The sequence below is a fragment of the Dipodomys merriami genome, unplaced genomic scaffold (genome assembly GCF_024711535.1).
Source record: "Dipodomys merriami isolate MVZ:Mamm:240054 unplaced genomic scaffold, mDipMer1.0.p SCAF_5, whole genome shotgun sequence".
NCBI lineage: Eukaryota > Metazoa > Chordata > Mammalia > Rodentia > Heteromyidae > Dipodomys > Dipodomys merriami.
Window position 1 is genome coordinate 34,020,506 of NW_027206068.1, and position 17,500 is coordinate 34,038,005.

Below are 17,500 nucleotides of genomic sequence, written 5' to 3' on the forward strand. Positions count from 1 at the left end.
CTACTTACTAAAAGTGAAAGGTAAAAATATGATTTCTCCTCTCCAAACCTCATTGCCCATTTCTTTTTCATTGTTCCAGCTAACTTAGATTTATCCCTGCTATCCTAAATACACTGTGCTTTTTTGTCTTGAAATCTTGGCTCAAATATTACCATTTGTCATGTCTTTTATCTGTTGGAATAGCACTCACCCTTATATATTCCATCTCAAATGTCACTGTATCTATAAAAATTCCCATAATCTTATCCACTGGAGATGAGCACTTCCTACTCTCAATTCCTTAATATTTTTCATATCTCTCACTGCTTTTATTATCTGAAAACAAATTATCGGTGCATGTATTGTCTAGTTAAGTATGCTTGATGAATACTAATATCATCAGTCATGTTATAGTTGTATTTCAGGTCTATTAAACAAGTAGTAGAAGTTCTTCCATACAAAAGTATGGACTACTATCTTTCTTTAAATAGTGGGTACAAATAATATATATGGCTGAAATTACTAGCTCCATTGTTTTGCCTTATGAATTGCCATCCAAATATGACACAGCCAAATATTTGATGATGTTATCTTCTATCATTGGAACTCATTATATTCCTATACATATAGTTTATTATGGGCAGAAACATACTTTTACCAAAATTTAAAAAGTTACTTGTATACTTCTAAAAATGCTTTATAATCTGATCTCCATAATTCTAATGCAGCATCTTCTTATCAATTGTACATTTTCGATTATAGAATGGCTTGTTTAAGTATATAAAATAGACAATGTGACTTGCTATTAGAAAACCAAGATATTTTAGTTTTGAGTTTTAATTCTGTATATTTTACACATGTCATTATAATACCCAAATTAACATAAAAGTTAAAACATTAATCAGTCATTACGATAACATGGATTTCATTTATAAAAAGAATACATAAACCTCATCTCTCAGGGACATTTAGATCATATAGCCTTCATTGCCTGTGTCAGTTACTTCCTAGATATTTGCAGATATAATACACAGACAGCCCATTACCTGCTGTCCTCTCAGTGGGCTAAACATGACTTCTTATCAACTGTGAGCCAACAGATGTCTTTAAAAGAACAAAAAAAAGTAGTACCCTCTTATAAACTTTTACATCCTAAATATCTTTATACTTGTTTTATTTATAATTATTCCATGTTCACTATGTAAAAATCTCTCAACTCCAGAGAATGTCCTAGTTTTTCTATTGTTTTGTGAAAACTTACTTGTTATTGTTACTATTAGTTTTGTTTTCTTTTGGCTCTTTCCTCTAGAATATCCCCAAATATTACTTTATCGCAAGCCTATAAGTGCTGAGTTCACATTATCTGAGAACTATTTCTGATCTTTAGTTTTAAATAACTTTGTGCTCCTCTGTGTCAATATAAGTCATTTTATGATCTGATAGATAAGTAGCTTACCTAGATATTTGTGATCTCCTAGAAGATACATATTAAGGCTCAACCTGCTCTGATGACTTCTTTCTGTGGACTGATTTATGCTGTGATTAATAACTATTAACTAATGGGGAAGCATACTCTCATTGGGTTTATCAGAATCAGCAGCAGAGAAGAGGGAAGCACAAATCAAGGATTTATACTCAATTTTATATTAAAACTATATTTAGAATGTTAAAATATTGTCCACTTTCTTTCTCAACACAAATATGATCTGGGTTAAGAGGATCAAAATTTGGTCAATTTAAAAATTAAAGCCACATCATGTTATGGCAAGTAACAAGTAATGCTGAGCTAACAAAAAGAATGAAATGAGCAGGAATTGAGTAACTTTTAACCAATTCAGGCTTGTTTTATCCAAAATTTTCAGAAACTGACAGTATTTGTTACTGCAGAAAATATAAAAACATTTACAACTGATACAAAAAAAGGAAGGATGCAGAGAAGGAAAGAAGGAAGAAAGGAAAGAAGGGAAGGCAAAGAGGAGGGTTAATGGAAGAAAGAAGGAACTAAAAAAGGATTATCCTGTGATAACTTAAGCACCATGTACAGAAGGTGATGATGTGCTTTAGGAACATGGACTAAGTAAATTAATGCACTCACCTCAGTTAAATGAGGATTGGGGTTAAAGCCACAGAAGCTACAGACAGTGGTTTGACACTCAGTGCATGTGTTAAAATTGGCCTTTTCTGGAACATGCAACAGAAGTTCAGTGGTATTGCAAAGAGGACAGATGGTTTTAGAGAGGCTTTGTACTGGAGTCTGTGCCACAGATGGAGAAGTCGTTGGTAGTTGTGGAGGTTTCCCAGTTACCATTTGGCTTGCTGGTTTTGTCGATTGTTGAGCAGAGGGCTTGGCTGGACCAGGTGGTTGATCAATGGGCTTTGCCAGTTCAGGTTGTTGAGGTGGGAGCTTTGCCGGTGCAGGCTGTTGAGGTGGGAGCTTTGCTGGACCAGGCTGTTGCGGTAGAGGCTTTGCTGGGCTACCCTGTTGAGTAGAAGGCTTTGCTGGGCCTGGCTGCTGAGTAGAAGGCTTTGCTGGACCTGGATGTTGAGTAGGTTTTACTGGGCCAGACTGTTGAACTTGGGGTTTTCCTGGGCCTGGCTGTGGAGCTGAAGACTTCATTGGTGCAGGTTGCTGAGGAGGAGTCTTTGTGGGCCCAGACAACTTAGCTGGAGACTGCTGAGCTGGCATTTTTGGTGTCGCCAGTTGCTGGGCTGGGGACTTTGCTGGCCCTGGCTGCTGAACTGGAGTCTTTCCAAGCCCTGGAGTATGAGCTATAGATTTTGGTCCAGGTTGCTGAGATGACTCAGCCTGCTGAGTTGGCTTTGTGGTCCCCTGTGGCTGGGCTGGGGGTTTCACTGCCTGTTGAACTGGGGGCTTTGCAGGTGCAGGCTGTGGTTTATCAGCTCCAGCAGTAGGTTTTCCAAGGGTGGCTTGCTGAGTGGAAGGTTTGGCTGGGCTTTGCTGTGAGGGTTTACCTGATTCTCCCCTTATAGTATCTGACTGTTTAGTCTGAGGCATGGTCGAATCCTGTTGAAGTGGAAATTTTGCCTGGTCTGACTGAGAAAGCTGGGGAGGCCCCTGGATAGGTTTTCCTGTAGCAGCAGGTTGTGATTTAATTTTTTCTGGTGGTTGAGAAGATACTGATTTGGGAGAGGCATCCTGCTGAACCGGCTCCCTAACAGGACCTTGCTGCTTAGGATGTGGCTTGGGTGATGGTTGTGTTGGAGGTTTTGTGACCCCTTCAGGTTTTCCTTGCTCCTTCTGAGCTACTTTTGGCTTCTTGGTTTCTTCCTGGGATGCCTCAGAGTCTGATATCAAATCAAAAGGGTTGAATTTATTTACAACAGAGGAGACAGCACTTAAAGGGTTAACCTCTGAGAAGAAACCCGTCATCATACTAGACTTGTGCTCTTCCTTCAGATCAGTTCTGGACTTTGATTCTCTCAGGCTAATAGTGGAAGGACTCCTTCCAGGCAATTTCTGGTCTGACCTGAAAGTGTCTGTAGTTCTACTTTTACTGAGACCAGGCTGAGCTGGACGCCCAGGATCTGGTGGTTTTCCTGGTTGCTTTGGAGAACGACTGCTATCCAACTCTTGTTTCCTGGAAGAGAAAAGGAAAAGTGAAAATGGTGTAAGTGACTTCAAATCTAGTATATTACAAACTACTGATTTCTTACATCCTCAAAATTATGAACGCACAAGAGTATGCAGAAAGAATTTTAATGCTTTTGTTACTTTTATAAGTAAAAATTTTCAAGAAGGAAGTAATGAATATAAAAATTAATATAGTTAAAATGCAATAAAAGTAATGTAAATATACTAAATAAAATTCTTAAAACTCAACTGAATATAAATTAAGGTTAAAGCCTTAATGAGTCAACATAATAACATATTGCAGTACATATGTGATCGCCAGTATATTTATTTCAATTAAAAGTTATGTTCAAAGAAAATCTCCTAAATACCAGTAGCAGCAAGAAATAAATTATTCAGACTGCTGCAATTCCTTTTTACTTAATTTTGAGAATTTATATTAGTTACCTAAAGTACATAATGTGACATGAAAGAAGCTTTCAGTAATAGAGGTTACATGATACCTTTCTAGGGATGCTAGGGAAATTGGTAATGCTCAATTATCCTCTATTCTCTTAGAAAAGCAATATCCATCAAATACTATCCTGAGTGGACTTTGCAGAATAAAGGTTTCTACTTTCTCAACTTAAAACATTCTTGAGAAATAAATGAATCTTTCTTATGCAAGGCCAATATCATTTCTAAAAGCTAACTCAAAATCTGATATCTCTATGCAAAGTAAGAACAGATTCACCTAGAGTTATAGCCTGATATCTAAACAGTCAGTGTGACCCCATCTTTGAAAAGTACCATTACTGTCCTTAGATGAAGAATATCCAAAAGTCTAATTCAAGCAGTTCTACATCATTTCTTAATGCCATTAATATATTATCAGCAATCAAATTGTTACTGATACTAATATAAATATGTGACAGGCAACAAATATGAAGCATTTCTCTTAATTCAGACAAATATACTAGATATTTTTTATTATCACCATGGAAAAAATCAAGTAAGTATTCTGTTGATTCATATTATATCATAATTTTGGAAAAAGGATGTTTCCTTTTAAAAGAAAGATAAGTAAATAATGGCTCAGTAGCACATATGAGATTACCACAATATAGTTCTAATGTATTAATTCAGTATTTACATATTAAAGGGTCTGACAACAGATTTTAATTTCTTTTTTTTTTCTCCTGTCAGTTGTGGGGCTTGAATTCAAGGCCTGGGCATTACCCATAAGCTTTTCAGCTCAAGGCTAGCACTTTATCACTTTCAGCCATGGCTCTATTTCCAGTTTTCTGGTGGTTAATTGGAAAATGAGTCTCATGGACTTTCCTGACTGGGTTAGCTTTGAACCAGGATCATCAGATCTCAGCTTCCTGAATAGCTAGGGTTGCAGGCATGAGCCACTAGTGCCCAGCTTTTCCTTTTTCTTTTTTTTTTTTTTAAGTTTCTGACACTCTATACTATGAATCAACATTCTCAGAGCTACTCAAATGATGTAGAAAATTGAGCACAGATCACAGCCTAAAACATAATAAAAATTAGAAGAGAAGCATTATTTATAATTAGCGAAGACTAGGAAAGAAACTAATATATAACTGATAATGTGTGAATGAAATAATATTCTGATTTTTGAAAAATAAATAAAGACATAAAAGGGCTCAAGCTCACTGGTAAAGCATTGGTTTAGTCTATTCAAGCCTCACCACCACCAAAACAAAACAACTAAAAAAACAAACAAACCAGAATACAGAATTCTGAGTTTGAGTTTCCTGTTGGAAAAAGGTTACAAAGTGTAAATATTTAACTATATCTCTGAGGTGTCAGAGAGACAGGGAAATAAAATGATTTCTCTAGTTAATTCTAACACTTCTGATTTTAAAATACATAGCACATATTTCCCTCTGGGAAAAAATAATTCCAAATTATTTTTGTGGACTCACTATGTAGTATATTCCATAGCAAAGTAGTAGAGCCACAATAAAAGTAGGTTATATTCAAACAGGTTCATAATTCTCATGCTGACACTATTCCAAGAATATTCTACATTGTTAATATATTGTTAATATAATTGTTAATATGTTAATATAATTTTTCCCTTGAAAAATTATTAGAGCTATGAGACTAACTTCCATATAATTACTTAAGCAATTTACTGAATTTGTTCCCTCTGCAGTATCTTTGAAACTTATCTTTAAATGGAAATTAAAACAAATCTATTCTTAGTTTTATCAAATTTGCCTTTCATGAAAATATTTATATAAACCAGTCTGTAAAATAGTTTTACTTAATCCAACTTATGTGCAAAAAAAATAAACTTTATAAATGACAAATATTCTTGCCAATAGTAAACATCATAATCAAAAGCAATCAGTTTACACTGCACATTATAATAGCATGCATTTTCCATAAATAATGTTTTATTATATTAGAGAACCTCCTTGTTAGAAAAGACTTCTGGTACCACAAAAGATTTCCACACAATTTAAACTTAACTGCTAAAATTATGTAAATAAAATTAAAACACAAGAGATCTAAGGGTAAGAATTAGAAAGAAAAGCATTTAGTGAATAGATCAGCTTTAAGACTAAGGAAGCGTCAAGGTGCCTTAGTTAACTGTGGTCTTATGAGTTTTATTTTGCATAACAGTGATTACGTTACAAAGAAAAATCACTAAACTGCAATCTATGTTTTAAATTCACTGGTCTTGAACTCCTATTTTCTTACCAGTCTATGTCTCATACACTAATCTTTTAACTCTTGCCTACTTTCATCCCTACAGTTAAACCTGGCAAGTAGGATATATTTGACGAATTAATTTAAAAAATGGGTGCTTCACATTGAACAATGAATGAACCTATCAGGTTTTTGCTATACACACTAGATTAATGTTTCCTAATTCTTCTTGCTTCAAGTTCTTCTACAGGTCTTCTAAGATACTACCATATAGATTTTAGCAGTGGGTCTTTGTGGATGGTTATTAAGTAGTCAAGACCCAAAGGAATACTGAAAGGAATAATTAACTCAGCAGAATTCTTACAACATGTTCTATAAAGTATCCTATAAGAAAGGTTATCCTTTAACCATTTACATATGTTACATCTAAGGCTGTCAATAGATTTAACAGAAGAAACACAATTACACTTTGCTGGAACTACAATAAACTAACAATCTATGAGTTTTGTACCTTGTCTCCTACTTCTAGCTTGCATGTTTAATACAATCACCTTTTTCATTTTACTATTGCTAATCCCAGATTAGATTTTTCCTTCATAAAGCTGTAGGAAAAAATCTCTGAGATAAAATGAAACAATTAGATATGCAGGTTTAGAAGTGCAAAAGCAGCTGCAAAGATAAAATATTTTAAATGTAACATCATAGTCACTGATACTTAATTTGACAGTGCTGAGTCATAAAATCCTACATTTTAGAAATATAATTAACTAGCAATAGCTACTCATTTTTATACTAAAGAAGATAGAGACATGAAGAGTCAGGTGATTAATTCAAAGTCATGAAAATAGTTACCCTGAGAATTATGCCATTCTAACTCCTATTCAGGCATGGAATAGAACTGGGAGTGTTCCATTCCATCACACTAATTTAGCCACAAATAAATAAATATATATATGCACATATATCACATATTACTGATAATTCAACACATAACTTTCCATATTTATTACTAACAGTTATCTATGGTTGATACAGATATTTGTATTGATAAGATTACTTTAAATTAAATATTAAAGTATCACCTTCGATTTTTAATTGATCCTTATAATGACTCTTTAAGACAAGTAAAACAGTTATTACTTGCCTTACCAACAAGGAAAAAAAGCACATATTGGTTTAGAACTTCATATTAATTTACCATAAATCAGCTAAAATCATTAAGAATCTATTTCTTTGAACTGCCAATCCTTATCTCTTTAAAGTAAAATAGAAAACCTACCAAGTCCAAGTTACATCTCTTAAACACTTTAAACACCAAATACTTCTTAAGTATATGTACATATATTAAATTAGCTTGATATATACATATGTGAATATACATGAACTAACATCTGAAAAGTCTATATAATAAATGTTTCTTTGTTATCATATATTGGGATAACTTTTTTAAGTTATGTTCCTTTAACAGAAATCTTTCAGTAAAACACAAATGTGTTAAAAATCAGAAGCTTTGTTTTGACTATTTGGAAAGAGCCTGGTTTAGGCTACAAATAAATTACCAATAAACCTCCACCATAACAAATTATGAATGGAGAGCTTTGAAGGTATATTATCTTATATAAATTCTACATAAAGCCAACAATATAACAGGCTGAAATAGCTTTCATCGCCCTCTGAATAGAACTTAAGAACCTAAAACAAAGATCACACATTTCTTGATATCTGTAACAACTATTTTAGACCTGTTGCATGTTCCTCTTTGAAAAAATTATAGGAAGTCTGGCATTCATATTTTTAAATCCTAATAAACACTGTACCTTGCTACTATTCTAAAATATTCTACTAAAAGAAGTTGTTTCCCATGTCAAGTTTTTATCAAGTGGAAAAAAATAGCATGTTGTAAACTATACTATTTATACAGCAATGGACGATATAGGCTTTAACATCAGGAAATAGACCCAATATAAGCTTTAAAACAGCGAATAATATAGCTAATATAAAGGGATTAAACTTTTACAAAGTGTGGTCTTTTTTTCTTTCAAGATAAATAAGGTTTTTGCCAGACAGATTTTTAACATGTAAAATATCATGTAAACATATTCGGTATCCATAAAAATGTAATATATTATATATTACATATATTTCAATATTACAGTATCTGACAAGATATGTACTTGCCCATTTGCATCTAAATTTAAAATATCTTTATTTCAGCAAGTAGAGAACTTTGTCCTTATATGTGCAGGTTTTTCACATTATCAATATATCAAATAAAAACTGTAGATTTCCTTCCAGTAGTCAAACCGAAGAGGTTTCAGGACCATGGAAAGAGAATTTGCTCTGCAGAAGGGTATAAAGGGTAACTTGTTTACAGTAAAAGGCAAAGAAAGCAAAATGATTATACCCTCCTAGGGCTCTAACTGGAAAACAAATGATTTATTGGGATGTAGGAAAATGAAAAGTTAGAGAAGAAATTAACGTGTTAATATGCAGATTCGCTTTTATAATTGCCGTTGCACGTTGTCATCCGTTTTTCTTTTAAAATTCTGTACTGAAAGCAAATATTAAGGTAATACAAACTCACAAGTTCTCCCATCTACTGAAAGTCACTTTTGCATAAAAAAGAGCAATGTTTTTTTAAAATAGCATATGCTAATTCAGAAATACAAGCACAGCACCTGCTCTGCTGTGACCAAACCATCTGTTTAATGTCACAACATATTTTAAGGTCTCTAACTAAGGTGGATTCCTTCAATGTCTTTTACCTAAACAGCTTACTGTTCTCCTTTGGGGATGAGGTGGTGAGAAAGGGTACAACTCAATTCCAGGTATATTAAAGGCATTGTAACCGGAATATTTAGACATCATCAACAGAGCAAAAGACCCAGCACTGCTATAAAGGAGATTTAAGCAGAAACAGGTAAACACCCAAACCCAGCTCTATCCATTTCCCAACACGTCTGGGTTGTATTAATGGAAGGTTTCCAGATTAGTAAAACACTGGGGGGCGTCTCTCCACACCATCCTTGAGGGGAAAAGGTTCCAAAAGGCCAAAAAGAAAGAAAGAAAAAAAATCACAACCTGAAAAAAAAATAAAAAATAAAAATCACAGTTGCAGGAACGCCACCCCTCTGACTATCCACCAGCACCTCTACACTGCACCGGGTCTCTCTGATTTCTTCCTTTCTTTTCTTTTCTTTTTTTTTTAAGAAATTCTACCCATTCAAGGCTCCCGACCGTTCCGGCCACCCCATCAGCGAGAAAAGAATCGACCGGGGAGGGCGACATATGTGTGCCGCCGTTCGGGCACACATGTGCGCGGCAGCGGAGCTGCACATATATGCCTGGACAGAGACATCATGCGGTGCGTGCCTGGGCATGGAAGGCGACTCCGCAGCGGCCGGGGGGCCGCCTCCCCTGGGCAGCCCCTGCGCCCTTGACATGACAGCGGCGATCTGCCTCCGCTCCTCCTCGCTCAGCTGGCTCAGGTCCGCCTGCATGCCCGCCGGGATCGCGGCGTGCGAGGGGCTCCCGGGGCCGCCCGCCCCTCCTCCGGCCGCCGCCGCCGCCGCCGCCGCCGCCAGTCCTTCGGGGAGCCCTTCCCCTTCCAAGCTCGCCTCGTTGCCCATGGCTCAGGCTCAGGCTCCGGGCCGCCGCCGCCGCCGCCGCCTCGCGCTGCTGCGTCCGGGTGGAGAAGCCCGCGGCCGGCCGGCCCCGTGGAGCTGCGGGAGCCCCGGTCCGCCGCGGGGCGTGCACCAGACCCCGCCGCCCCCCAGATCGCCGGGTGGGCAGGGGATTAGTCCCGTTCCCAGGTGACGCCCGCGGCTGCTGTCTCCTCCATGTTGGACAGCGCCAGGCAACCTTTGCAGGAGATGCGTCCCCTCCCGGACGCCGCCTCAACGTCCCCGAAGCCTGGGAGAAGCCGATCTGAGCGCTGCCAGCCGGGCGCCGTCCGCCCCTCCCACCGCGCCCCGCCCCTTCGCCCGCGCCCTCCGTGCGCGCAGGCGCCACGCCGAACAGGTGATGCCCGCGTGCCACGCCCACCCCACTCTGCGTCGCTGGTAGCTTTCGGCACTCTCTGCAGTGATTTAAAGGAGCCCGGCGTGAGCAGCCCTGGGAAGCGGGGCTAGCGAGCTGACGTTTCTTTCAGGCATATTTCAAGATACCTCAACTTGAGTTTTAGCGGGCTACATAAAAGGGATGAGGGGAAAAGCAAGCATGGGGGGGAGGTGTCTTCCCAGCTTTGGCTCTTGGGATTTGTAGTTTCTTATTATTATTATTATTATTATTATTATTATTATTATTATTATTATTATTATTACTACTACCTTAAGTTTAAATTTAATCCTATATAATTGTAAAGGTGTTGTAGTTACATAAGTAAGGTCTGGAGTGCATTTCTTGTCAACATGGTTACCTCCCTCGTTTTCTTCCACTTTCCCCTCCCTCCGACTCCCCTCCTGTCCAAGTTGTAAAGTTCATTTCCAACATAGTGTCTTGTGAGTATTACTGTTGCTTTGAGTCACCCTTTGGCTTTTGTCTCACCATTTTGTGATGGGAGGGAAGGAATAAAGGGAGGGAGTTGAAAGATCCTAGGAAAGGTTCCAGGAAACTAGCAATTAAACAGAATATCTGTTCATACATTTGAGGAAAATTTCCCAACAGGGGCTTAGAATGACATTTATCATTGAGAACTTTCCCAGAACAATTATATATTTGATATTATACAATACTGACAAACAGGTAAGGTTTTTGAATGCTCATAGCTTATGCTGCTACCTGAATAGACTACACAAAAGGATTATGGCAAAGGTTGCACGAGGGGAACTATAGTATAATCTAGATTGCTAAATACTAAATGTGAGGCGTTGAAGAAATAATTTCAAGCTGCTCCATTTTTCAAAATAAATTACAACTGTGGAGAGAAAAGCTTAAAATAAAATTAGCATGAATCAGATCGTGTATTAGCAGAAATATAAAAGCTACATTTTCAAGACTCTCCTTTCCTTTCTCTGCACACACTTCTGCTGTTTCTTTTCTTAGACGACGACTGACCCAAGTTAGCATAGGCCTACAGATTCCATGCTAACTGTATTACCTATTTTTTCTCACAGTATGGATTTAATATTTCAATGCTTGAGGTTAAAGGGAATCAATCAAAGTCTAACAACCGGAAACAAATAAGCAGAAATGAGTGAGTTCCTCAAGAAGTAAGTTTCCAAGTCTTTGAAATAATTATCATGTCCAAAATGTTTTCCATTTGTATTAACACTAAAAAAAATGCCACAGCTATAACAATTCATGACTACATGTGCTTATGTTCCAGATGGCTACTCATCAGATGAAGTTGCATGAACTTTAATTCTCTGATAGCATATTAGAATATGAATTCCCACTGCAGGAGTCATTCACTGAGATAGCACAGTGAATATGCTCACTTCATACAATCTAAACAGGTTTAGGCAACCCAACTTTCAAAGGCCATTGGAAGGCAAATACAATATACTCATAGGTCTTAGAAATGAGTTTGCTTCAGAAAAGAGCACAATTTGGGGCATAATCAGGAACATACATTCTTGTCTTACAAAATAAGTAGCTGGTCCATGGTCCAGACTGCTTGGGAATCAGTCTGGATGTAAGGAAACAGGAAGTGTTCCACATACTGGTTGTATTCTCATTATATGATCCGATTTTGTTAGAATAAAATAATGTTCAATGCATTATATATATATATGAACTGGAAACTTCAAATGCTGAGAAGATGCAGCTGGGATGTAGCTCAGTGGCAAAGCACATGCCTAGCAAGTGCAACGTCCTGGGTTTGATCCCAAGTACTAAAAAAGAAAAGACAAAAGAAAAAAATAGAACTGAGTAGATGAAATTGAAATGAACTCAGTAAAATAATAAGAAAAAAGTGGGTAATAATATGCAATGTTAATAGAGTAATAACATGTAATTTGTAAAGTAATAATGTTCCATGATCCATTTTGCAAAGATATGCATCCACATTGTGCTTCATTCCTCTCAACCAGGAGAAAACATTACCAGAATACAAAATAGTGAATTGGATGGTGGGAAGAGTAAATGGATGATGAAATGGGAGATCTGATCATGATTGCACTTTTGAAATATTTTGATTATTGGCTTTTAAACATTATTTTTTTTCCTTAAGCAACATTATAACTGAGTTTTAAATAACTGTGTGGATTAAAGTTACTTGTGCTATGATCGGATCTGAGGATAAATATTAAAACAAATCCAAATGTACTCCTTGTGAGTTTTTAGAAATCTAAGATACAAGACGGAGTAGTCGACTGCTGCAGATAACTTTATGGAATTTCTTCTTGTTTACATGGCAAAAATATTACTACTTTCATTCTATGAATAAGTAGTGCTAAATTCAAATTTTGTTTTGCTCTTAATTCAGTATGTAATAATTCTATTGATTATTATTAAATTTGGATTTAACTCACCAGTAGTTCAGACCTAATTTAATCAGCCTGATCATGGGGGGAAAATCTATTTCTGAAAATCCCTGATATATACATTATGTCTATTTAAAATGGCAGCTTCAAGGAACCAAAAGTTTTCAGTTAATTTTTATCTCAGTCTGTGAGGTTGCTTCTAACTTAGTAAATAATAACCAATGTAAATATAATAGATAAGAACTCACATAACTAGAGAACAATACATTGGAAGGGGATAGGCAGGTCTACCCAAGATTTTGCAGATTAACATTCATCCTAAGATTAAATCAAAAGGTCATCTCTGTGTTGCCATACATGAAAATACCTATATTAAGGACTATGTAAATACTGAATTAAAATAGCTTTCAAATATAGAAAAATGTGTAGGCACAGTAGTTCTTAAATACCTACAATTCAATTATCTTCATACAATTGATTTTTGCTGATTTTATTTAAAATGATAGCTAGCACAGCTACTAAACTAGAAAGTAATGTATGAACTAAATATTAGATAATTTAATATATATTAATTACGTCTCTTCTGAAACTACTATCATAATAATGCTAGTGAGTATTTTGTAAGCAAGACCCTTTCATAGCATGAACTTAACAGGATAAATAGATTCAGGCTTTCTGTACAATCATTTAGTGATTCTTGTTAATAGCCTTAAAAAGATATTCAATATGTTATTATTTCTGGAAGTATTTCCTGAAGAAATAATTTTAGTTACAAAAAATTTCATGCGGTTATTGTTTGCAATAAAAATGTAAATATTAAATATTGAAGATTAGAAAGATAAAATCTGATACAACTAGGAATAATATTTTTGAGGTTAGTTAAAATAATGTTTTTGAACAGCTCATTATAAGAGAAAATTTCACAGAAATGTATATTTCAAAACAGATAAAATCTCAGAAAGTTATATAATCATAAATACTCAAAAATTAAAATAACATTAAACTACTAATATTCATGCAAAAAACCTTCATTAAAAAATTCATCAAATTAAAAAGCAAAGCCCATATATATTTTATGAGTAATCTTTTTAAATTTTCCCTAATTTTCAAATTTTTCCAAGTGAATTTGTAATATTCCTTTTAATAATATAGAACACCAATAATTATTATTAACCATTTTTACAAACAACCAAAATGAAGCCATAGTTAAACTATGGACCAAGAATGATAACTTTAGAAACAGTTGCACTATAATACTTAAAAAGAATTGGAAGAGAGAAAAAAATACAGTAAGTAATTCAATAATGTTTTCAAGTAATGTGATGAATGATAAAATTCAAACTTATTTTTTGTTCTGATATTTTAAAGTCCATGCAATTTGTGCACACATAGGTCTGTAAGTTTGTGTTATGTAAAAATTGACTCCATAACTGATCATTTTTATATATGCTTGAATACAGATCCTTTACTAATGTTCTTTCTCTAGTGGAAGGGAAGTGGTTCACATTCCAACACTTCATGTTCTCTGATGGCTGAACTACTTCTGTTTCTCTAAGCCATTTTTGTTCACTATACTTCAAAGTAAGATTTACAGCTAAAATTTACAGAGAAAATTTAGTGATTGAGAATTACAGTTGATTATGAAGTGTTTTCTCCATCTCGAGGGAATGTAATAAGACAATTTTTAGAGAAAAATTTGCTAAGTGTGTTTTTCTTTTAATTCTGACATCTGAAAAATCTATTATTTCCTTTTATACTTATTAAAAAGTAAATCCGTAATTTAAGTAAAAGAAAAAATTACTTACATTCCTAGAGACATGATAGATAAAAGATTTGATATATAGTTTTTATTTTTAATAAAATACATCAATAAATCATATGCTATGACTTGCATAATAAAGTATTATTTATTCAGCAATTTATAATTGCTTTAGTATATGCTTTGAAAAATAGGAAATATATATATCTTATTCTTCATGTTTTTATTTTGTATTGAAAAGGTGATGAGCAGGCAGCTTACAGTTACATAGGTAAGGCAATAAGTACATTTGTTTTTAATCATTGTTATCCCATCCATCTTTATCTCCCACTTACTCCTCCCTATCCCTTCTCCCCCCCCCCAAGTTATAATGTTCATATCCAACATAGTCTCAAGTGAGTATCAATGTAGCTGTGGTTCATCCATTGTTATGCTGTTTCTGTAATTCCTTTTCCCTTTCACATATTGCCTTGTCTATTATGAGGTACAAAAAACTAAGATAAATGAAGAAAGAAAAAAACAACAACAGAGAGAAAAGAACAAACTATACACCGGCACTAATGAGAGCCTCTTGTTTTTATAAGTTGGAGTTCATGGTAATAGGTTTCATTATATATAGTCCTTTGGACAAAGCACTTGGGTTCCTGAGATCCTCTGTTAAGAATATCATATACATATTCTAGTTCTTACAAATTAGAGATATCATATGACCTGATTGTCTTTGTGTCTGGCTTACTTCACTTAATATAATTTTTCCAAAGTATTTCCATTTTCTTATGAATGGAACAGTGTTATTCTGTCCAATGGAATCATAGAATTCCATTGTGTATATATACCACATTTTCTTGATCCATTCATCTGCTGAGGAGCATTTGGATTGGTTCCATATCTTGACTATGGTAGATAATGCTGCAATGAACATTGTTGTACATGAAGCATTAGGGTTCCTTGGCACAGGTCAAAACTTTCTTAATAAAGATCTAGAAACATTACATATCAAAGAAAGACTAGATAAATGGGACTGCATTAAACAGCAGAGCTTCTTCACAGCAAAAGACATAACTAGCAAGTATGTCGAAGATTTTCACCATCCATACAACAGACAAGGGTCTCATATCTAAAATATACCAGCGGATCAAGAAATTAAATTCCTCCAAAACAAACCCCCAAAGGAACAACCACCCCATTAAAAAGTGGGCTAAAGACCTTAAAGGAGACATCTCTAAAGAGGAAATCCAAATGACCAAGAGACACATTAATTACTCAATATCTCTGGCCATAAATGCAAATCAAAACATTGAGATGCCACCTAACCCCTCAGTTAGAATGGCTATAATCAAGAAATCTAACAACAACAAATGCCTATGGGCATGTGACCAAAGGGGAAGGTTACTACACTAGTGGTAGGTATGTAAACTTGTTCAGCCACTTTTGAAAGCAGTATGGAAGTTCCTCAGAAGACTACGTATAGAACTGCCCTATGACCCAGCAATCCTACTTCTGGGAATTTACCCAAATGACCACAAACAAGGCCACATAAAGCCACTAGTACAACAATGTTCACCTTTATGATATTTAGACTGATGATGTCTGACTCTAAATCAGCTTTGACATCCCATTAAATTATTTGGATAGATATATCATTTACTTTTCATGTGTTAAGGTTCCTCACTTCAACTGTAAAATGAGTGTGTGTGTGTGTGTGTGTGTGTGTGTGTGTGTGTGTGTGTGTGTGTGTGTGTGTGTGTGTGTAGAACATTAGAGAAAGTGAAGAGGAACTGGGTCAGGAGAACAGGAATGGACAGGCACAAGAGTAGGGGTAGGAAAATCTAGATTTCTGGGTGATTATGATGAGTAGATGAGAAGAAATATGAATGAACTTGTGTGCTATAAAATTAAATTTCAGAGAATGATATGTTGTTTCAATACTGGTCTCCAGTGAGTCACATTCACCATATTTACTCTCTTTATAGTGGAACTGTCATTCTTTCTATCAAGAGATAAGCCTTACTGTCTTGCTCTCATTTTACCATAGATTGCTATGCTTAGGCGAAATGAACTCTAACATAAAGATTCAATGTTTTTTCTTTCTTGCGAATGTTTCCAACATATTTATAGGATGATTTTTGTTGCTTTGTATGTACCTCACCAGAGTATAAGCCCTGCTTTCACTTTATTTGATGTTGATATAATTTGTGGAGGGGAAGGGAAAAAACAAACTGTTTAAATAGGGATACAGGTGGACCCATTGGAACAATGAGATGTACAGGTCGTAATGTCGAAAAACGAACTTTACAACTTTGGTGTGGGGGGGTGGAGGGGTGGGTGTGGTGATTGTAGGGGGCGTGTGGGGTGGAGAGGGGAAGGGATGGGAAGGGAAAACAAAGGAGGAGGCAATAATGCTTGATAAGAAATGTACTCACTATATTGCACATGTAATTGAAACCTCTCTGTATGGTATTTTCACAATAATAATAATAAAAAGTTTAAAGAGAGCAGGCCCTGGTGGCTCATGCCTGTAATCGTAGCCACTCAGGAGGCTGAGATCTGAGGATCGCAGCTCAAAGCCAGATGGGGCAGGAAAGTCTGTGAGACTCTTATTTCCAATTAACTGCTAGAAAACCAGAAATGGTGCTGTGGCTCAAGTGGTAGAGTGCTAGCCTTGAGCTAAATTGCTGAGGGACAGTGCTCAGGCCCAGAGTTCAAATTTAAAGAGATAAGACTACCTAAATAAATGAGTCCTGTTCAAGGTATTTTCTATAGACTATACAATATAAAACCTAACTTTGTATTATGAATATCCAGGAGAATCCTCATTATTAAGGTGTGTGTGTGTGTGTGTGTGTGTGTGTGTGTGTGTGTGTGTGTGTGTGTGTGTGTGTGTGTGTGTGATTTTATGTCAACTTGACAGAATCACATGGTGTCAAGAAGATTTTCTGAATGTATTTGTAAGGATGTTTCTAGGTGAGAACAGTATTTGGAGTCAGGGACTTGGAAAGGAGACTTCCCTCCCTAATGGAGGTGGGCATCATTCCACTGAGGATCTGAACAGGAGCATGGCCATAGCTCACATTTTATCAG

The 17,500-nt window shown here is 35.9% G+C and overlaps 1 protein-coding gene across 5 annotated transcripts in view; it reads right to left on the reverse strand.

The window, feature by feature from the left end:
• Pclo (piccolo presynaptic cytomatrix protein) overlaps positions 1 to 10,135 on the reverse strand; it is a 295,748-nt gene extending 285,613 nt beyond the window's left edge. For all 5 annotated transcript variants that reach the window (XM_069996365.1, XM_069996364.1, XM_069996366.1 and 2 more), the window contains exons 1-2: positions 9,608 to 10,135; positions 2,075 to 3,578 (exon numbers count right to left, since the gene is read on the reverse strand). In XM_069996365.1, coding sequence (XP_069852466.1) covers positions 2,075 to 3,578; positions 9,608 to 9,864 — 1,761 coding nt within the window. In that variant the 5' untranslated portion in view covers positions 9,865 to 10,135. The remainder of the gene's footprint in view (positions 1 to 2,074; positions 3,579 to 9,607) is intronic.
• Positions 10,136 to 17,500: the final 7,365 nt, after the last annotated feature.